Below are 22517 nucleotides of genomic sequence, written 5' to 3'. Positions count from 1 at the left end.
TAACAGCTTATCACTTCCTCCTTCTGTGCTTTGCTCCCTTTTTTTCCACTTGCTTGTTCCCACTGAACTGCCTGTCTGAATGGGGGAAAAGTGTCACATTGGGCACACTTGACTTTCACCGACAATACCAGTGACTATCTTTCAATGGTGACACGTTACTTATTCTTGGTTTGTTTGTTTACTTTAAAATATGTATATTATCTTGAAATAACAGCCATGGTTACAAGGCACTTGAGTATGAATAGGTATATAGGAGTATGAATATGGTCTCCTGGGAGACTGGGGGCTCAGGTAATTGTAGGCTTCAGACCTCAGAAGCCAGGTTTGCTGTTGTGCTAGTTGGATGTTTCAGAATGGTTTCTCAAGGAGCGAAAGACAGTATGGAAAGTAAAGTAGAGAATCAAAAAGAAGAAAAAGTGATGCTCACATGGAAAAAAACATATATAAAAACCAGAATGTTGACAGTGGACAACAGTGCAGAGAGGGAAGCATCACCAGTGCTGAACTCTTTCAAGTGTCTGTCTGGACTAGTATTAAGACTAACTGTAGATGATTCACTTTGATTTACCCTGTGTCGTATCCCACAGTGTTCTTGAGGGTACTGCCTGTTGTGTAAGACACATCAGAAATCAGGGTGCGCCCTCGAGGCCACCGAAGGCTGCGAGGAGTCAAAACATTTTTTATTTTTTTTTTATTTTTCAGTTCTGTCCTTTGGGGGATGCGTAGTGCAATTAAAAAAGGATAATCATAAAAGGGGGGAGTATGCAGTGGAATGGCACGAGTGTCCTTACTCTGGGTTACAGACAGGGTACTGAGCGCAAAAGAGGCTTTCATAAGCCATAGGAACAGGGAATGAAGAGTGTGAAACCAGACATTCAATTAGCACTCACGTCTCTAAATTCCACGATCAAATGCAAATAACGTGTATCATGTACATGGCTAATTATGTTATTGTCATATATGCTTTGTTTGCTTACAAGGCTGTGATGTCAATAGAGGCATCAGTAATTACTAGATATAATGAATGGCTGCTTTCGAGGTTTTTGAGTATAGCAAGCTGCAGCATAATATGCATTCATTACACACTGCGTGTGATTGATAGATAAAACCAGTCTCCTGTGCATCAGTGCACTCTTTGCAGCATATCTGCTCGGGCGATCGCCTACAGTAAAGTGAAGTAATTGATGTCTGTAATTAGGCGGGTTTTGTTTTTGATTGATTGCTTCTGTCTAGGCTGTGGCAAGGACTGCTGTCAATCAACTCTGAGATTAGACAGGGGAATCATTAAGAGAGAGGCAGTGAGCTTTTTAAGGAAGTGTGCTGCTATCCTGCAGGTGTTGGACCCAAGTTGTTTTGAGTCTTAGCAGGAAGCATTATCCCAATATTCAAAGGTTCCCACCATATGCAGTCATGTTGCACTTTGTTCTTTCTAATCAAGCCAAAGTGTTTTTATATCCTACCCCCAAGCACTAAAGATACACACTCTCAGCTGTCACTATAGTTAACAAAATGTAAACATAATCTGTCTTCCTATTATTTGGGCACTGTTCTCCAAGCAATACAACTGGTATTAGCATTCCCTCACTCAGCTTGAGTGATTACTGGAAATTTGTACGTCCTTTCTTATAAACCACCAACCAAGCGTACACTGACAAGATCCCTCAGCTGCTCATCACAGAGCCAAGCAACAATGGTTTAATTTGCATATTCAATATTACAGCCGTTTTCAGTGCCCAATCACAATGCAGTATACATGGCTGGGGAGTAACCCTCTATCTGCATTATTAATTTGTGAGCTGTTGTTTCAAAAACTTCATTTTCCGGGGTCCTTTTCTGTATCTGAACAACTCTTCCCTGAAGGGGATGGAGGCTGAGGCATTTCAGTGCTAGTGGGAAGAATAATAGTTGTAAATTTTGCTTCAGAGGACTTGAGTGGGGAGAAGACGTCTCTATCCTCAATTCCCTCGTCTAATTGGACATTCAAACCTTGCTCTGTAGTTCTGATGTGACCATTCCCCAGCTCAAACACTAGTGCCATGAACACAAGAACAAAGCACCAGATAAATACATAAACATATGCCAAACATGGTATGCAGAGTTGTTCTGACGTGCCTACAGACACACACAAGTATGCTATGTATGCTTCTCTGGCTGTTCAGCAGTCATACACTAAGCTTTGTAAATGAAACACAGAAGACATAGCAACAATAGGCCATTTCTCAGAATCTTTTTTTTTTTTAACAGCATTTCTGCCTACATTTCAAAGAATTTTTTTTTTTTTTTTTTCCAACCTTTATCTGTGTAATTGCCCAGAGAAAATGGGGAAAATAGGTTTTGTGCTCTCTGTCTGACGTCTCTTTGTTTTTGGACAGGGAAAAAATCTTCAAGGCATCCTTCTTTGTCAGCTAAAGTATGGTGAGGGAACAACACACACAGGAAAGCACTGACTGGATCCAGTTTTGTATAGAGAATGCAAGTGGGAAGAAGACATGTTAAACATCACCATACAGCGAATGTGGCTCTGTCATTCCTGTCATTCCTCCAACCTGCAGAACACAACAGTCACAAGTTATTGCCATATTCTTGCCCTGAAATAGCCTTGTGAAATCTACAGTGCAACACGGTTTAAAAGGATAGCTATCAAATATGCCAGAGAATCTTTACAATATAATGATAAAGAAAAATCATTTCGTAATCCCATGAAGCATGATGAGCTGAATATGATATTTGGCACCAAACAGCGAGTTACCCAGGAAGTTGTGCTATATTACACACATTATGACAAGCATATCTGACTCTGGCCTGACTCTTAGCTGGATAAACTATTGTTCAGTGTTATGCTAAAAAAAAAAGAGTGTAGGGAGAGAGGACATCATTATCAAACTGGGACTGCATGTCTGGGTCAACTTGTTCTCACTTTGGTCAGAACTAATTTTTGTGGGTGCTCTGTTACTCACAGGCCAGTAAGAGTGGAGCTTCTTACCTGTTCAGTTTGTCACAGACAGAAGCGCACAATAAGCATGCCAAACAAAATGGATTGGCATATTCCAGAAAAAATACACTTGTTTTATGATATTATAGGCTGGTGACTCGTCGTGGCCTTTACCAGATGCATATATTATCAAAAGAGGCAAAGGAATGAATTGATACAGTTTGCTGTATCTGTCATGTCTCAGCTGCAGTTATTTATTTATTTATTTAGTTTTCTAATTTTAGGGATCATGTGACTTCCTGAGATGTCAACCAATGGGGATCCGTTAACAACACCCCTCCCCAGCCACTACTTCAGCTCCAGTTAGAAAAAAGTTAATTATCACTGAATAAATTCAAAAGCGTCAAAGGGATTTTCTTCATCAAACACATCCCCTCAATCTCTGCAGCAAAGTGTCAAACACCATGCTGTTTGATGTTTCATATTGTCAGGGCTGCTTTGCCTGTTTCACTAGTGCTTTTTGATATTTTGCCACATTGACCTGACGGAGCACTGGTCTCATTTATTTTACATTCGTGACGTGAAATGTTTCAACTCTAAACTAGTGTCTGATACAAACATTTGTCAGTACCAAAACAGGCTATATTGTTGCCAGGTGTTACTTGTGGCATTTTAAAATTAGTAATTACTATGTATGTTTTGAGACTTCACTATAATTACCACAAATAAACAAGACTATTATCCAGAAGACAAGCAGCCTCCTCTGGGGAGGATAGCAGAAACAATTAGCAGCATCGTCTTTGTGATGAGAAGCATTGGGGTTTATATGATATGTCTTCATTTTAACAAACACTCGCCCAGTAATACCACTTGAGCTGGACAGAAACTAGAGACTTGTCTCTATTTGTTTATACTAATTATGCCAAGGTATCACAATTAATTGAATAGTGATTTATTGGCCATGTATGCATTAGTAAACAGCACCCTAAACTAAAGATACTTGAGATAATTAGTGAATGTCCGCTGACTAAAGCCAATAAAAGGATGTGTCCTGTAACATTTTTTATTATTGGATGTTCCCACAATAGCATCACACAACAAACAAATGCAAGAGTCATACCAGTAGTCACTGTTGCATTATTAACATTTTATTAACATATGCATGCATGTACTGAACTTATATTGTCAACACAAATTAAAATCTCAGTTTCTAAATTTTGGGGAACAATTATTTATCTTTGACATTACAGTACTGATTGATCTCTGTTAGGCTAAAACCATAACATGCAGATTAGAACTGCAGCAATAAATGATCAAAGTTAGTCAAGCAAACCAAACAGAAGTCTGTATATTTTAGTGACTGTCTGTCATTGCAGTGCTGCTCTGTTTGCATATTGCATTTTCCTCGTGAAGCTGAAGCTGAAGTAAACAGTGTCGGTCTTGTGGACAAGCAAGTAAACACAAACATTCATTGCCCCAACGGGAATACCCTGCTTTACTATGACGAGAACAGGACAATGTCAAAAATATTGTCAGTATTAAATCATTAAACTAAAATTAGACAATCACATGAAATGAGGAATAACAACAGTAGAATAAATCTAAAAGGTTTTCAGGTTGAGGAAATGCAGGGAGGAGGAGGAATAATAATTTGGTGTACAATATTCAGACAGTGCCTGTCCCTTCCTTTTGAAGATGCTTGCTAATGAGGCATACTTGTGCAGAATTGTAAAGAGATGACATTGAGTATGTTCCATTTTTCAACAAAAGCAGAACAAATTGAAACACAATATGGAGGAGAGGTTTGGCAAGGGAGGGCGAGAGAGGAGGAGAGAAAGACAAACAGGTACACACATTTTAACGAGCTCTGCTCTTGCCAGCAGTAAAATTGAGATAAGCCATTTGATCACCCCAAAGCATTTCTTTCTTCTCCTTCCTGGTGAATATCAGTGTCTGTCAAAGTAAGCTAAGCTAGTCCCTAATCCTGTCACAATACCAAAACCTCTTCATGCATCATAGCAGACCAGGTACAACACTAATTCTAATCATGCAGGAAGCTGAATGCTTTCTGGATTTCAATTATACCTTTATCAGCCGCACAAATGTGAAAGGCTGAAGGATGATAAGTGTTCACCATTGTACAAAAATGATTTCTGACAGCTGATTAATTATCATAATGGGGCAGACATTAAAACTTACTTAATACTGAATAGGTGCAGATTGTTAGATATTCATTTTCTTTGTCCATAACTTTTAAAATCTATCATATCCGTGGTAATAATGCTGGTTTGGATTTTTTGCAGTATAACTTTTGCAGCAGTTATACTACTAATTTTTTAATTTTGGCTTAATATCATGACCCACCATGCACCATGCAGTCTTAGTAAATGTAATGGAAACTGATCTCTGTCCATCAATTAAGCAGTCCCAATGAAGAAAGGTAATGCATGTTTGTTCCTTGCTTTTGTGCACTTAATCCAAGTACAGTACAAACAGTGTACAGTCTCAGCACTAGAGTAAAAATAAATAATAAGAGTGCAGATGAAACCTACATAACAAATACTGATGTACTATATACACTATACAGCATGTGCAAAGAGGAAGTTTTGAATGGAATCACTTCAGTACACAGCAAAGAGAGACCAGTAGTCAATTTGCATGTTTATATGTATTTAAACACAATCAGATGTGTAGCAGATGGCCATGGTGATCTTAGCTCTTGCTATATTGTTCTGTTGTATGTGATCTATGGATTTTTCTATTTACTGCGTTGATACTAACTACCGTGTGGCACCACACACATCCCAGACTGACCCAAGAGCAAACCCCATCAAACAGTTGGATTACTATAAACAGTGTTTTGTGAAATTTACACATGTGTATGTACAACATAGATTCCCCGGAGTGAAAAAGCACAACATGGAAATATCTTGAGGTACATGTATGCAAAAATATACAGTAACAACACTGCAGAGGTGCTGTAGGCTTGCTGTTATAATATGCATCACTACGACCTACCTTCTCGAGTACCTGCCAATTCTAGAGCCAGTAAACAACTTCAGTCGAGTTCCTGCGAGCTGAGTGCCTTGGTCCAAAGCAGTTTACTATGTACATCTATAATCCAGGCTCAGAGAGTAAGTGTACTCAGTTTGTCACAGCGGTTTCCAGAAGTTTATGTTTTTCTCTTCAATAGCTATTTATCTCCAGACAGAATTGGTTTACACTTCAGATATTAGGATCCTTAGAGATATTTGACCTCCTCCTCCTCCTCCTCCTCCTCCTGGAAGTGGGCATGTTTTGATCAATGACATCTTACATGGTAGTAGCCATACGCAACTTCCAAATTGAATGTAAACCATAGCTGTCAATGCGATAGACCAGCGGTTCTACTCTACCCTGTCAGTGAGGATAAGGTTAGGCATCCTGTGAAGGAAACTGATTTTGGCAACCTGATCTGCAATATCAGTATCAGTATGCCAGGCTCATGCCGAGGTGAGGATTGAAATGTGGATGACTTGCCAAGATTGTTAAGATCTTCACCCGACTCATTTTAACCACAATTTCAGTTCAACTGCTGGTGTCACTGATTGCTTTGTTCATATGACCCTCACTAAGAAACAGGATCCCTTTTAATTGGCACAGTAATGCACCTCTATGCCTGGGGTCATCAACTGGATACTCTGTATTCCTTCGATGCAGTAGGCACAGATTCACAGGGGATCTAAAGACAGATTTCTCCTTCACAGCTTTAGGCCTTTCCAAACTCCTCCCACACCTGAACTTTTGCTTCTGGGACCACAAAAGCAGGAGTCCTTCTGTCCCGCTGGTTTCTGCTCTGCTAATTCAGGTGTCCCTTGTGCCAGCCGAGCCTCCCTCTTTAGACTGATAGCAACCCCCTGCTGGTGTCCATCAGCAGCTTTTGTCTCCTTATTATATTTAATTGCAATGTTAATGTCATATTCCATAAATCATTGTTGCCTGCTACCCTCTCGATGAGAAGGATTTATATTGTGCTATCCTTCTCTATAAGCGATCAAGATGAGAATCAGTACAGCAGCACTGTAGGCTTCTGTGACTTCCACAAGGACACTGCAGTGTGGGATATATTTGGTAAAAGTGGTGGTAGTGAACACATTCTAAGATAGAAAGATCATGGCTCTAACCTCTTAGAAAATCTGTTTTCCATGGCCTTGATGAATTTGTTCATTCATTCATTTCAGCGTTTGGCCTTGAAGGGGCTAGAAAGCAGCACTGGTTAAGTTGCCCGTCATGTGCAGCGCATTGCCACTATTGCTGCACATGCTCATCCCCTGTTCTCTTGGGTACATTGTCACCAGTACAGTAACATATTCACTTACAGGTATTCAAAGAGAACCTTTGTCAGCGGATGTAAACCATAATCTATTCTTCCTCTGGCGATATATACATACATTGTTACATCCTGAGGGTTTTCTTGTCCTTCTTTTATACGGAGAGGAGAGGAAGTGTCATTACCATAATGCCAAGGTCTACTCCATTATAGAAGAACACATTTGTCTTCTCCCTCTCACTTGCTTCTTAATATTACCCTCCTTCACAACATCCATAACATCACGTCATTGTGAATAGCCTTTAAAGCATCTCTGGGGCTACAGTGACAAGAGGATGGTTCAGAAATATCAAGTGAAGGACAAGTCAGAGATGTGATCATACTGAAGTAATTCATTGCCCAGCTGTGAAAATTGAAATCCAATTCATTTCAACTTTTGCCGCCATGGAAACCGCACAAAATACTGCAACTGCTATGTTGTACAGCCAACACTGATTACAGGTCTTTCTTAAAAAGCATGCTTGTCGTGATTGTAACCTTTATAAGAGTATGTCATCAGAGTATTACAGTTGGCTGAAAGGCCTTTGACGGCTAAAATGTTTCAAGGTTTTAAACAGATGACACTCAACTTGAAAAACAATCTAGCAAGTAAATCCATTGTGGAGCATAGCTTCTCTAATGGCTGCTGGCTGCACCTTCCATAAAGTGTGTTCAATTCAGTAAAAATATTCCCCAAGTTCTCTGTCTTAAAGAAAGACAGGCAGTTTGTATTTCTATAGGGTATTTTTCCAACAGCTTATTTTACTTTTACTGTGTTTTGTTTTATCAAAATTCTTTTATGACAAAGACATGAAGGCTCAAAGAGAGGTATGCTGGGCGCATGTTTACTTCATTGATGTCTGAGCCCATCACACTGCAGCTTTTAAGCCAAAATTGTGTGTTTTCTTTTTGTTGTTTTTTTTTCTCCCCGTAGTTGCAAGAGCACAGTGAAAATCAGATAAAGAAAAGCAGGTTGTCTTTTTCAGCTTCACTATTCAGAATGAAATACTTCCAATTTGGCCAATATATTGTGGTTCCTTGTACTTGTTCTCTTGTAGCAAGTGTTGGTTTCTTGAATATAATAAGGCAGATCAGTAATGTCAGGAGGACACACTGGTAGACATTTTCAATTTGAATTAAACGGATTTGATAATAAAAATTGTTTCGCTGAATTATTTTGCATTCATGCAGGAAGATTCTAGTGTTCCATTGTTCCCTCGAGACTAGTTAGCTCGAAATGTTTCAGGCACAAATGGTGAAGCAGGTGTTGAAGTACAGTTCGGGTTGAGAGTTTGAATGAGTGCGACTGTATGTATGTTTACAACATGTGTACTTTATTCCATTTCCTCTTGACATTGCCTCAGTTTGCACCTGGTGTAGAATTGTGAATGACAGAAAGGGAGGAAGCAAGGAAATTTAGATCTGCCAAAGCAGTGCCAGAATAATTTGCATAATAATAACCAAACAAATCACATGCAGCATAACTGGATTAGTGCCTAACGTCAGATAGTATAAATGTCTCAGTTTCTTTAGCCTCTTACACAGCAACTCTGCATTTGGAAGCTTTAGGATGGCGAGGGCAGTGAAAGCAGTTTGAGAGAGATGTAGAGTTTACCCACACTGCACCATTCATTTGCATAATCTACATAATCAGCACAGCTGGCGATGTTGCCATAAACACCATTCTCATCCTCGTCATTATGAATGTTTTTAGTCACCTCTTCATAACTATTAGGTTTAATTATCATTTATCAAGACATGCTAATAGATCCACATTTTAAAGACAGTTATTTAACGTAACATCTTTATCAGATGAAGAAATGTGTTACAGTATGTTTGTGAACCACCGCTTAATTATAGTCACTTGTTGTGTAGTTCACTGAAAGTCAATATGGCAACACCAAATACCATGTTAGGGCGTACAGATAAATGAGCCTAAATATATAGATCCTTCACACAGTTTTATAAACCCTCACCTCCCTCCCAGATCCGTTTTTCCTCCCATGTCCTTTTCTATCCCCTCTATTTTTCTGCTCAGTGTCGGTGCTCTCTCAATAAATGATGGGCTGGGTAGCTTGAGTGCTGCAATAGAGCAGTGTGTTTTAGCTTTTTTCTCCCACTGACCTGTCTTACATTACAATTTGCTATGGCATTACTTAGAGCTTTGGCTATTTTCACACCCTCCCCTTTCCTTTCTCTCGCCTCATCTCTTCCTTTCATCAAAAGCCAGCTTCTTCACCATTTGTGGAGTCAAGATAGAGACGCCGCTTCTTCCAATGTTATCTGTCTATCTATGACTGCACACACACAGATGTGTATACAGTATTTCCTCTGTGCTGTCTAAATTCTTCTAATTTAGACTAGAGAGAAAATTAAGAAAATGAAAACAAATAAAACTGAAATAAATTGCAGGATCATGCTGAAATGTATGTAATTAAATTGTTGAAAGCCCCATTTTAATACTAAATTATTGTGAATAAATGATCAAGCAAAATTGCCAAATATACAGTCAATTTAAAACGTAATCAATACTAACACATTAGTTCCAGTTCTAATTCGAGTGAATAACATTATGTTGAATGCTCTATTAGTGAATAAAATATGAACCGTAGTGTCGTAATGTGAGTTCCTTATCTTTAAAACAGGCAATAAGTGGTACAGAATATTATGCAATGCAATTATATTAAGCATATAGAAACTGTCAAAACATTACATTTACAGCATTTTACATGTGACTAGCTGTTGGATTAGCTGTTGGTTTGTATAATCCATCAAAAAAAATGGTAGGAAAGGCAAATGAAATGAACCTAGTTACACACATAGACAACATTAAATTCTTCCCCACGCAAACAAAAGGTTAGGAAAGAGGATGGCAATTAGACCGTCTACCTTGTAATGGTGTATTTATAACTTCTCTCCAGGCAGATGGGCCAAGAAAAAAAAGCCTTGTTTTCAATAATAGCCCAGTAAAATGATGGAAAAAAATAGACAGCGAAATGAGGGGCCATTTCCAAAAGAAAAATAAAGATAGTGCAATTAGTGCAGGTAGACACTACAAAATATTCTGTTAATGTGCAAAAGGTGGTTGGTGAGGTAATATGTGAAAAATCAAAGAAATGTTCTTAATCTCTGCTCTTTCTGTTTTAGAACCCTTTCAAATTGCACTACTTCTTGCTGTTTTCTTTTATTTTCAAAATATATGCACGGCCAGTTTTGGGATCATTCAGGGGACATTGCTACTGGGTCCCACGTCATTCATAAATCCCTCGGGCCTCATTGGCAGATTGCAGATTGCTGACTTGTAATAATCCTCCCTTAAGAATAGGATAATGTTATGGGTGCATTTGTTTTGTTTTGGGGTTTTTTTCTCACACTCTCAGATCTCCTTCTCTATTCTCTTGGAAAGTCTGAAAAAGAGAGGTTGTAAGTAAATCCTGCAAATTTCATAAACCTGCCCTTCTCCATTATATTATGTCCAACTACAACTATGGCAGAGGCCAAGTCAAGGTCCACTTAAGAACACTACAAGAGAACACAAAACAGTAGGATTCCTTAAAAAACTGTGACAGACCCAAAGGGTAAATCAGAGAGAGAGAGAGAGAGAGAGAGAGAGAGAGAGAGAGAATAGTTGTCATGAAAGTTATTTGTATAGAATTCTAGATATTTAATTTGCAACTATGTCTCCTAATGTTGCAGCAGAGACGGGTTGGAGTGCAATTTCAGGGCTGTTCCATAGACAGTGAATAATAGAATAACTGCTGGGACACAGTGACAGCTCTGGATTTTACTTGGGGATATGGGTCCATTGTCTGATTCACAGCTTGATTCTCTTTTCTGAGATCAAACTGAATTAGATGTTATATATGAAACAGAAAGCCCACAGTCAGTCACTACTTCAGTGTTAGTGGACCAACTCCATAAAGTGTCACCTGAAGACATCAATTCAAAAGTGCAGTCTGTGCTCATTCAACTTCTGCCAGCTTTAACATGCTTACTGAAAACCAGATCAGTGAAACAGGCCCGAATAACTGACCTCAACTGTCATTTGCGTCAGATATCATTTGGGATAGAATTGAGTAAAGCAAAAAGAGAGGGAGAGGGATATGTGGGGGAGACAAAGAAAGACAAGGTGAGGATATTGTGAGAGTGAAGGAGGGACATGAGGACAGGCAAATGAAAACAAATACGGGGGGTAAAATGAGAGCAGAAGATAGTGACCGAGCAAAGTGTGAAAAACTGAAGTGCAGTAGAACGGAGAGAGCGCAGCCAAGGCAAAGGACACTGAATACAGAGTGACATTTCATAGGGGGAGAATGGAAGCATGAAAGTGTGTAATGATGCCTGTCTGTGTCACCATACAATCTCCCAGAGCATTTCACCAGCAGCCATTGGCACATAGTCAGAGCCCTCTCATGGACTCGCATACCGTCTGATGGTGTTTGGGTCAACGAGACATTATCATGGGGGCAAACAGTCACTTTATTTTGTCTTTGTCTCATAATTAGAAATTTGAATATTCATCATATATATCTTTTCTATAATGTGGCCATATGCCTCTTTAGGGGACTTACAGGGTTAGTTACAGCTTGTATAATTTTAATACACCAGGCTAAAATATATCGTAAATGATTATAGAGCAGCTAAGAGGCTACTTAAGATATGCTGTAAAGCACCAGTGTGCAGCAGCTCAGACATACCACTGAACTGATAGAGAACATTTTAAATAATAATGCTGTTTGATTACTATATCACACAAAAGCAAGTACTGGATACATAAATGATAATGAGTGATGATGCATGTCATGGTACCTCCACTTCCAGTATTTTTGTGGTTGGTTCCAATCACATCCATGTGCATGGTTTATGAACAGTTGCCCCCAAAATCTTCTTTGCTATTACAGCCATGGGTGAATTTGTGATATGGAAGAACCTTGATTGAGTCGACGACATGCAGAAAATAAATTTGACCACGTTGTGCTCCTTTAACGTCGTGTTTCAATGATTTTCATCCTCATTGTCTCTTCACCGTTTAACGGATTTTACTTAGCTGCCTACATTGAGAGAGTGAGTGAAAGACGGAGGGGGAGAGAGAGAGGCTTTGAAAATATATTTCACCACCTGTGGTTACAATAGAAGAGGGAAAGTGAGCGAGCATGCACCTGTTAGTGAAAACATGTCACTACAGTATCAAATAATTACAATTTTAGATGCCTCCAAGTCTTTTTTTTTTTTTTTTCTGGTACTGAATTCTAAACATTTCTTGCTATCAGATACACACATCCAAAACACAGAGACACAATACACGACATAATTATACAACTTGTGATTTAGCATCAGCAATTACGCACACGCAGCGTCAACATTTATTCTCTACACCAGTCATCGTGTTGTGGCGTCTTTGCAGTTTGGAGCACCTCTGTAATTAGCAATCACCCAATCCCTGCGTCTTCCTGCTGGCTGCCATTGTCTCGGCCCTGCCTACAACACACACCGCTGCTGCCTCACATTCATTTGCACAGCCCACAGCATATGTGTGCGTCTGTGTGTTTGCATGTGTTTTTGTGTTTCTCGTCAGCAATCATTCAATCTTTGTCAATTAGAGTCAGCATGAGAGCGAAGGCAACACAAGTAACAGAGAGAGGGAGAGAGTGAGGACTCGAGAGGGAGGCAGCGGTTCTTAATAGAGCATTTAATGAAAGTTAATGGTCGGCTTTGTGTTCGCCAGGGAATTGGCAAGAGGGAGCTGATTATTGTTTAGAGACGAGACCATGCATTGTGCATTCGTGGCCTCTTCTCATTATCAAACTTCTCTCTGTGATGGATATAAATAATGTACATCACAGTATTGCTAGATATGGGTAAAGACTGCAACACCATCACTTCACTTGGGAGCCAATTACAGGCAAGGATGAAGTACAGGTCTTGTCTTGAGTGGTGTACTGACCGAATAAAATTAATAGCTTAACACTGCTATTGGATTTAAACACTATATCTCCAAAAAAGTAAACTTTTCCGTGACAGAAAAGTCCAAACCACTATTATTTTTCTGTAGAAGCTGAAGCACTTCAAATGTTATCCAGTGTTTCAAATGCTATTTGGATGTTAAGATAGGTGTCATGGGTCTTACACCCCTGAAATTCTTCCCTCTTGCAGATAACTCAAAGATAATAAAAATGGTGAAATTGGAGCTATGGGGTTTTCTCTTGTGTAGTACTGGCTATTTTTTTTCTGACCAAATAGTACATACATACACACATATATATTACAGCCGAGGGATTTACACATTGCAAGTCAAAGAAAGTAAACTTGTATCAAGTATCAGGATTTGTATTTTTTATTTTTATTTTTTTCCGTCAGTGCTCCTGTTTGCTAGAAGTTATTAATAGCCGTCATGGGTCCTGAGGTCATCCACCTATCTCTCTCATGACTTACAGATCAAATTCGCGCATCAGCAAAGCTGTATATATGGGTTTTGACACCATGCAAGACAAATGAAAGCATCACCAAAAAGCCCTATATTTCACTTTGAAGCCCCCTGAAAACGCTGATTGTCCAGTGCAAATGTTATTGTGTTCTTCCAGCCTGTGCTGTCAGAGGCTCTCCAGGGCAGCGTATCATAGTATCCCAACTCCTCCCAGTGGCCCCTGAGAGGTCATTATGGTAACCGTAGAGATGCGGAGGTGGTGGTCTCTGGCGATGTCTGGGAGGCTGTAATTGGTCCCGTCTTGTGGATCGCTCTCAGTCCTTCAGCGGCACAGGCATTTATCACTGCTGGGGCAGCACAGCCAGACCCGGACACAGTTACTGGCTTGGAAGAAAATGGTTACTCATCGTTTTAACCGGTTCACTGTGGACCAGTCTCAAAAAGTGTAAGCCAACAACATAGATCAAGTTGTATGAATGGCAAAAACACAACTTGTAGCACACTCAGATGTCTTACTCACATCACTGTTTGCTAAGAATTACTTACAAAATAAGCTGCAAGATATTTTGTTAGATATTTTCTGCGTAATTTTGTAAAATGCTCAACTAACAGTATAACAGTATAATGTATAATAACAAATACATAGTGACTTTTAAGTCTGACCAAGGTTGTGTGTTATTAGACACCGAAGGAAAAACAAATCTATTCTTTTTGTCCTGTCAACAAATCTAAAAATGGTACAGAGCTCTTTTTAATTTTGTAAAAAAATTCATGCTGAACAGTATAATTCAAAAATAAATAATGAATAAAAAGTGAGTGTTGGGTCACTAAGCTGCATGAATGTATGCATGCAGTACCACTTGGATCAGTGTTAGATGTGGCATTTTGAATTTCACACATGCTCACTTGGCTGCGAGTAGCGTTTAGATGTTGGGGGAAAAGAACCTCCACAGTAAACATCACTAATGACACCGCAGCCATGTCGCATTTACAAACAAGAGAGGTAAACTGTAATGTATTCTGCAGAACAATCTGTTCATGGCTCAAATGAACAAGGAAGTGAAAACTTTACTCAGAGAAATCTGTAATTCAAATTAAAGCATCCAACTCCAAACTGAGCACAATGAGAGCCCAGTTCTCTGTGTGGGTGAGTGTATGTGTGCTGCATAGTTATTCATATTCTGTAATCTTTACTCCAGTGAAAGAAAGCAAAACTTGCATGACTAATTTTTTACCGTACAGCTGGTGCTTTCTCTTGTGGACTCCACTTATGCAGCCAGCCAGTGGAATCTCAAACATGCTGGTGACTTGACTTCTGCAGGAAATGCACTGTTTGTTCTTTTGAGATTAACTCCATGCCGATAATTTCATATTTGCTAAATGGTTCTTACAGCCGTGATTTCAGGACATCACTCAGCCGGACAGCTAATGAATTTGTTGTATTGATTATAATGCCCGGGAGCCCCGGCTGGGAAATATGAAGTGTCAAGTACTCATTAATTCTAGAGAGAAGTTGGCAAACATCATTGACTCATTCCATTACCGAAAGTCCACATATAATTGACCTCGTGGCTCATTGCTTCTCGGAGTGCTAAAGTTGAAAGTTCTGGTTTTCAGCTGTGAAAATATAAATGTTTTAGTTTCTCTGAGTAGGAAGGCGTTCTGATGGTCTTATCTTTGGTGCAGGATATCAGCCCTGTGTGAAAGGTTTTGCTGGATGTTCATTTTATGCCTATTTTAAAGATAGATGGTAAAGTAGGAGTTGTGATGATGAGGAATGCCTGAAGGATTTCAAACTGTGTTTATTCTTATGCACTTACATCAAAGGCCTCTTTGTGTTTTTCATAATTTCACTTGGCATTTTTCTCACTGCTCTACAGAACAGAGGCCTGAGAGGAGAAGGAGAGAGAAATAATTGGGCTTATAAGTGGATGGGTATTTCCTTTTATGTTGTAATGTAAAGCGACCTTAATTGTGCTTGAGCACTGAGCTATCCCAAAACTCAGCTTTATCATCTCGCTGAGGACACACAAATTCTGCTTCTTCCTTCATGCGAAAGTGCTGCTGTCTACATTCTGTTCTTCTCCCAGAAGACTACCTTATATTGGCAGGGCCCTGTAATAAATCTTTCCAAGCATCAAATGTCAATCCAATACTTTAGGGTTGATGCTGTACAATCTATTCATGTCAACCGTAAGCTACTTCTTCGAATCACGCAATCATCCAAACATGTTCTCAGCGCCTCTGCAATGACAAGCATTTTGTCAGGGGACACCTCTCAGGAGCATGCCTCCCAACATGCACACTACTCTGCTTAAAAATATAAATTCTCTCTCTCTTGGTGACTGTCATGTTTACTGTCTCCTACCTGCATATGGTATTACAAACCTTTCCAGTGGATCCTCGACAAACCACACTCACGAGGATTCACAGGAACCCCGTATACCCACAAATGGATCAAAAAGTTGCTCACTTAGCCTTTAACAACAGCAACACTGAGGAAACTATTTGTATTGAGCAAATTACTCAATAGAACCAAACAAGCACAGACACTTTGTGTGCTGTGCACACAGTCAATAAGATATGTAGAGACCTAATTATTTCAGTGTGATCTTGCCCTTGTTACAGTGTTTATCGGCACTCCTCTCTGCTAGAGTCCATGTGCTTTGCATTTTTCATGAATGTGCATCATCAAAAGGCAGATTATTACATTTTACAGCAATGGCACATACAACAGTAGTCTATAAATGAAGGGCTTATTCTGCTGTAATGTGGCATGATTTTTCAAATTGATTATTCTTATTTAGATTTGAGATATTTATATTGTTTCAGTTGGCCATTAATCAAAGCAATGTGTCCATCTGACATAGATGTAGTGAAAGTGAAATAAAAGACACCAGTCAAAAAGTCAATAATGTATGAAATACTTTTAGATCATAAAAAAAACTGCCATCTGGATATTTTGTGAGCACATTTGAAATAAATATATATATATATATATAATTATTATATTATATATATATATCTATATATATATATATTCTATATATATATATATATTGCTTGCATAATGATATTTATAGTCACACACAATTATGTGTTGTGACTGATTACAGTGTACTAGATAAATTGTAATTGTTGCTCTGCAGTAAGTGAACAAAGTGCTGTCCTTGGTTGTGGTCAAATAGGACAAACAGTATATCTAAAAAAATAAACCTTGTACAATCCGTTATCAAGCCTTTGAGGCAGATGGGTCCATTTATCCAGTGAAAAGACAGTGATAGTCTGCACAGTAAATTCATGCAGTTATGTCAAGGATTACAGTAGAATATTTAAAACACTATGAACTGACCAACCTTGTGATTTACAGTATATCACATGCACATACAACAACAAAAGGATTAATTATACTCTGGTTTGCAGTGATGGGAGGAGGGACATATTAAAAAGAAAATACTGTGGTATCTTTAAGCCCCTTTTTCTGCTTCCTTAGCCCGGCATTGTCTTTTTATTTGTTTTGCTGTTAAACTCGTGTATTAATTATCTCGCTGTTTGGGTCGTTTAATCTTATGTATATTAATGTTGTTGTCTCTGTTCAATATTTAAATAAGTCTTAAATGAAAGTGGCTATTGTCTTTCTATATGCTTGTGTTCATACAGAATATATTTTGTGCAAAAATGATCAGATTAATTTCACATAAATTGCATAATGAAAAAATCTGATCTTTCTATTGCTAACATGATTTTTATGTGTGTGCTTTTTGCAGGGGAGCTGTACATCGGTGGCGTGATAAAGAACATGTACAGCAATCTGCCCAAGCTGATTGCATCCCGGGACGGGTACCAGGGCTGTCTGGCCTCCGTGGACCTGAATGGGAGACTTCCCGACCTGATCGCAGATGCCCTCCACAGGGTGGGCCAGGTGGAACGAGGCTGCGATGGTGAGTAGGGGAACCAGTCTTAACATTCAATGATAGACATGTTTACCTTTCCATTTCAGAAGTAACAGTCATTTGTTAGATACCCAATGTGTAATACAATTTTAGCTATATTCTGATATATAATAGCATCCATCTCGTGCTCCAAGGTAAGGACACATAAGTTATTTCTCCTGTGAATCAGCACGGGAAATCAAATGGCATTGATTTCAAGTGTTTGTGTTATCAACCGGTGTATAATCCAGTGTCCTTGTTATTAGTGACAATATTTTGCCACGGAGAATGACAACGTTACAGCAAATCTTTTATCTAGGATGGCTCATTTTGAAAAGATGACAGATAATTATGAAGAGAACAAGTCAGCAGTGGAATCAGTTCAATTTTTTGTACAATTTAATTTCAGTTTGTCATTTAAGGACGGGGAAAAAAACAGCATCTAGTACTTGACTGTTAAGTGTTTCAGATATTTACATGTTTGTTTTAATTGGTAAAAAAAAATAAAGCATTTCTTTCAAGTGATTTTATGAACACGTCTCACAGTACAGGATCTTTTTTTTTTTTTTACCATCGGTTTTTCCTTGCACCATTAATTGGATCTTTGTACAGTATGTCTATGGCCTGATTACAGACATGCCACTTGCACAGAGCTTTTGGTGAAGACACACTAGTGCAGTGATATGATGCATTTGTATGTGGCTATTATTCTTTCTTATACACCAGTAATCCTGTCCAGCTCTGGGCAGACTTTACAATCTAAGCCCCTGTCTTCTGTATATCCTCTCTATTGCCCCATAAAACCTGCATGAGGGAGGTATCTCTCTCCTCTAATGTTATTGTCACTGTGGCTAATCTCAGTGACACTCCACCCTCATTGGCCTTTGCCTTATCAATCTTGCATTCATGTTGCTTTTACCTCTGCTATGTGCAGTTCACCACAACATCTCAGGCTGCACGGCTTCAGTGTTTGGGTAGTTAATCCTAAATTTAACAGTGGATTTTGACTATAGCATTTCCCCTTCAACACAACCCACTCTTTCCCCCCCCCGCCACCACGTCTCTGTGGCGTGCTGAGTGTCTGAGAGCACTGACTTGATTTCCCCAAGGGCCACACTGGCCAACTCGATTCAGTTTTTTTTTTTTTTTTTCCCCTCAATCCCTAACGCTGCTACTTCTGCCAGCCTTATTACCTGCCTACAGTTATACACCACAATTACTTTGCTCCAAACACAGTTCAAAACTGCATTAAGCTATCATATTGACTCCCGCAGGCACCTGAAATGGATGCTAATATTAGTAAATGATGGGTTGTGCCATGAGCTATAATTGACCAGTTTAGAAGGTAGACCTTTTTGACAAATAATGGTATACCTAACCCTGTGGCTTTTACAAATGCATGTATTCTTGTTGTTATTACATGAATACATCAAAAACAATTTAGACTACTTATCTAATCTACTGCAGCATAATCAAATTCAGAATGTTATTCCTTACCAGGTACCACAGAAGCCAAACTCTGATCAAATCAGCTAAATTACAACTTTTATATTTAGTGTTTCTTTCTCGTATTGATTGAGCTTCTCAAACAAAAGCCGTGGAGATTGTGAATTTCTGGATTCCAAAAGCAACAGCAAGAGAAATGGAGATGACTTTTACAAAATACAGTGTTGTCCTGGGTATGGAGCACTGCCAAAGTCCTGACCGACTTGGTTCTGAGGTCATTGTTAGCTTGTGGACTGGGGATACAGAGTGGTCAGAGGTGGCTGCTGGTCTAGTCTCTCAAGACCCAAGGCCAAACAAAGGGCAGAACATTGAGCTTGTTCTTGTAACTCTCTACTGACTCAGCGGATCACAACAACAAAGAACAAGACGGGGAATAGGGGAAGGAGACTGAAGCCGAGTTGAAGTGCAGGTACATAAACAGTGTTGCTGACTCGCTCAATAAGAGGCACAAGGAAATAACCAAACAAATGCCATGTATATGGCTGAAATAATATATAATAGAGTCAGTAGTTGGAGAAATAGGAGCATGGATATTTGTAAATGTAGAAGCAGCTGTACCACAGTTTACATATTCCAAGTCGGATACAAACACAAAACAATTTTAAGATATTCTTTCCGTTTAGAGAAAGTTTAAAAAAAAAAAAAAAAAAAACTCTGGCACTCTGGCCTACTCCATACTGCTAATATGGGAACAGATGTTTCAGTTGTAATCCAGCTGTTACTTGTAGACACAGGTGACGGAAATTAGGAGAGTAGAGTGTTGTGTTCACTTTGGGTTTTTACACTGGTAAAGTCTTACCAGCTCCCTATATTGTTCAGGATTTTCCTAAACATTTGAAGCAAACAGCAGATGGAATTTAATGCTCCAACAAACCTAAAGCACCTAATAACAGGTTCTCAGACAGCCGCCATACAAGGTAGTGTTTGTCCAATTGATACTTGAAGTAAGTGTGAGTAAGTGATTACATGACTTGGTTATTAATTATGACAATATGCTTAATTGGCTCCTCAGGGGAACCTTTTATTAGTGAGTAATTAATGGGGCAATTAGCCCGGTTAGGAGCTCCTAACAGAACAACCTGATAGAAAGGAAATGACATTGAATTTAACGACATTTTAAAGCAGAAAGGAAAAGCTCTCATAGATATGTGATTTTTTTGTTTATTTATTTTTTATTATTTATTTTCTTCTGGTTGGTTTGGGGGTGGGGGCTTTTTTAATTGGGCCATTTGTAAATGGCACAGCGAGATGTCTGTTTATCTATGCGGAAACAAATTAGTCTGGCACTGAACCATGGGTCTTTGGAAATGTTTGTGTTTAATTCAGATTTTAATGAGAATCCCCACCACCACCAACATGACAGCCACCACCCGTTCTTATTTTTAGAACAATTCTCTTGCCTAAGACTTGATATGCATCCTAATCTTATATCTATCATTCAGCTTTTCCCATCTAATTTTGAGTACAAATCAGATTTTGATCAAACTAATAATAGTCTTATTTAATTGGTAACAGTCATATTAGCTTCTAATAATGCAGAAGCAACAAAGGCAAACATGTGGTAAATTATTTTCCATATCGTGTCTATCTATATGATAATGCCTGTCAATAGTATGTGTGATCTGAAGTAAATGTCAGGTTTCAAACCTGTCACATTACCTACAGTGAGGAGGCTGGAATTCCACTGAGGAATTACTACAGTGGAGTTTCTAATTGACAATTTAAATGTCTTCAGCCACCCATGACAGTGGCAGAGAACCCCCACCCCATCCCTCACCATCCCTCAAACATATGCATGCACAAACACGCACAGATATACTGGAGATGCTGAATGGAAACTGACTCCACAGTCACCAATTTACTTCAGTTGACTCCAGTCTGGTGATTATTCCAGGTTTCAGCCTTTTAAATATTACCGAATTTAATAGTAATACATTCCTAAGCGACACTAATTAAATCACGTCTGTGTGCTGATGAGCAGCCACTGTAACACAGGTTTTTAAAATATGAGGTTAATGTTTTATTCTAGGCTTTCACGCCAGCCAATAATACTTTAACAACATAGTCAGAGTTAACGGATAGGTTGCTTGCTGTAATGATCCCAGCAGTGCACACCGGCCCTTACCAATGTATTTTCAATGAGGCTATGCAAAATCCACAGTGATCATGTGAATATCTTCTAAAGTTACAAAATTAAGTGTGAGATTCCCTCTTTGTGTTTTCCTGCTGAGTGTTTTGTAACAAAACATTTTGTTGTAAAGAGGCTTGATTTGTCCAACTTGGACTGCTGCACCATATGAGCTCCAGATGAACTTTTAAATAAATTTTTACGTGAAACGACAGCTGTGGAATTTTATTGTGCACATAGACACCTAGCCATGGTTTCAAAATGTTCTTGATATGTCTGCTTATGAAGTTCATATAGTTAATTGCCCACAGCCAGTAGTAACGGAGCAGCATGAGTATCCGATGTAAGTGCCGTCTTTTTCATTTGTAGCCCAACTCATAGGTTTAATATCTATGTCCCTAATGCTCGACTGTTTTCACTATCCACTCTACACCACCGCAAACTCAAGACTGATGTAGATGTTGATTCTCTGTGGGAATAACTGTACTATTAGCAGACAGCCTTTCAAATTACAGCTGATGCTTGAATGTAAATATCATATTTCTAAATAGAGCTTTTAAATGCATCCTTATCTTCCGTCATTGCCTGGTGAGGTGGACTGCCAGCAGAGCTGCCCAGAGGTTTTGTTTCTGGGTCAGCCAAAAAGAGCTATAAATACTATAACACGCATGTCTTTGGTTTTGCCCTCAGGACCCAGTACCACCTGTACGGAGGAGTCTTGCTACCATCAGGGGGTGTGTCTCCAGCAGTGGGAGGGCTTCACCTGTGACTGCACCATGACGTCCTATGGAGGTTCATTTTGCAACGACCGTAAGTGAACTGATTTTACTGACTGCCAGTGTTTGAGTGTGTATGGCTGGAGTGAGTGGTGCAGGTGGAGATTTGGGTAGGTGGATAACTGGTGCTAGGGTATGCAGTTATTGAGTTATAGCTGCACAGGCAACTTTAAATTTCTGCTGGTTAAGTGGGAGTGCTGTTCCCCACCCCAGAGATTTAGGGAATTCATCAGTGGTGAGTCCAGCTTTAATAGCATCACATTAGAGCCTCACTGGTCATCCAGCAGCAAATGCTCGTGTCCATTAACCATAGAACTTGTTACCGTTTTGCTGCCCACAAGTTAAATATCAAAATCGAAATACTAGTTGACAAGGCCTCATTACCTCACTTTAGCCTGGCCACACAGATTGTGCCACACTCAACATTCACTCCTTTTTTAATTTTCTATTACTCACACGTTATTCATAGTA

At 39.1% G+C, this 22517-nt stretch overlaps 1 protein-coding gene across 13 annotated transcripts in view; it reads left to right on the top strand.

The window, feature by feature from the left end:
- The window catches only part of nrxn2b (neurexin 2b), a 592065-nt gene that overhangs the window by 305935 nt on the left and 263613 nt on the right, over window positions 1-22517 (top strand). For all 13 annotated transcript variants that reach the window (XM_019268034.2, XM_027287992.1, XM_027287993.1 and 10 more), the window contains 2 exons: window positions 17472-17645; window positions 21961-22080. In XM_019268034.2, coding sequence (XP_019123579.2) covers window positions 17472-17645; window positions 21961-22080 — 294 coding nt within the window. The remainder of the gene's footprint in view (window positions 1-17471; window positions 17646-21960; window positions 22081-22517) is intronic.

Source organism: Larimichthys crocea, chromosome XIV, assembly GCF_000972845.2.
Source record: "Larimichthys crocea isolate SSNF chromosome XIV, L_crocea_2.0, whole genome shotgun sequence".
Taxonomy (NCBI): Eukaryota; Metazoa; Chordata; class Actinopteri; family Sciaenidae; genus Larimichthys; species Larimichthys crocea.
The sequence above is the reverse complement of the archived record's forward strand: the minus strand, read 5'-3'. Positions and strand labels throughout refer to the sequence as shown.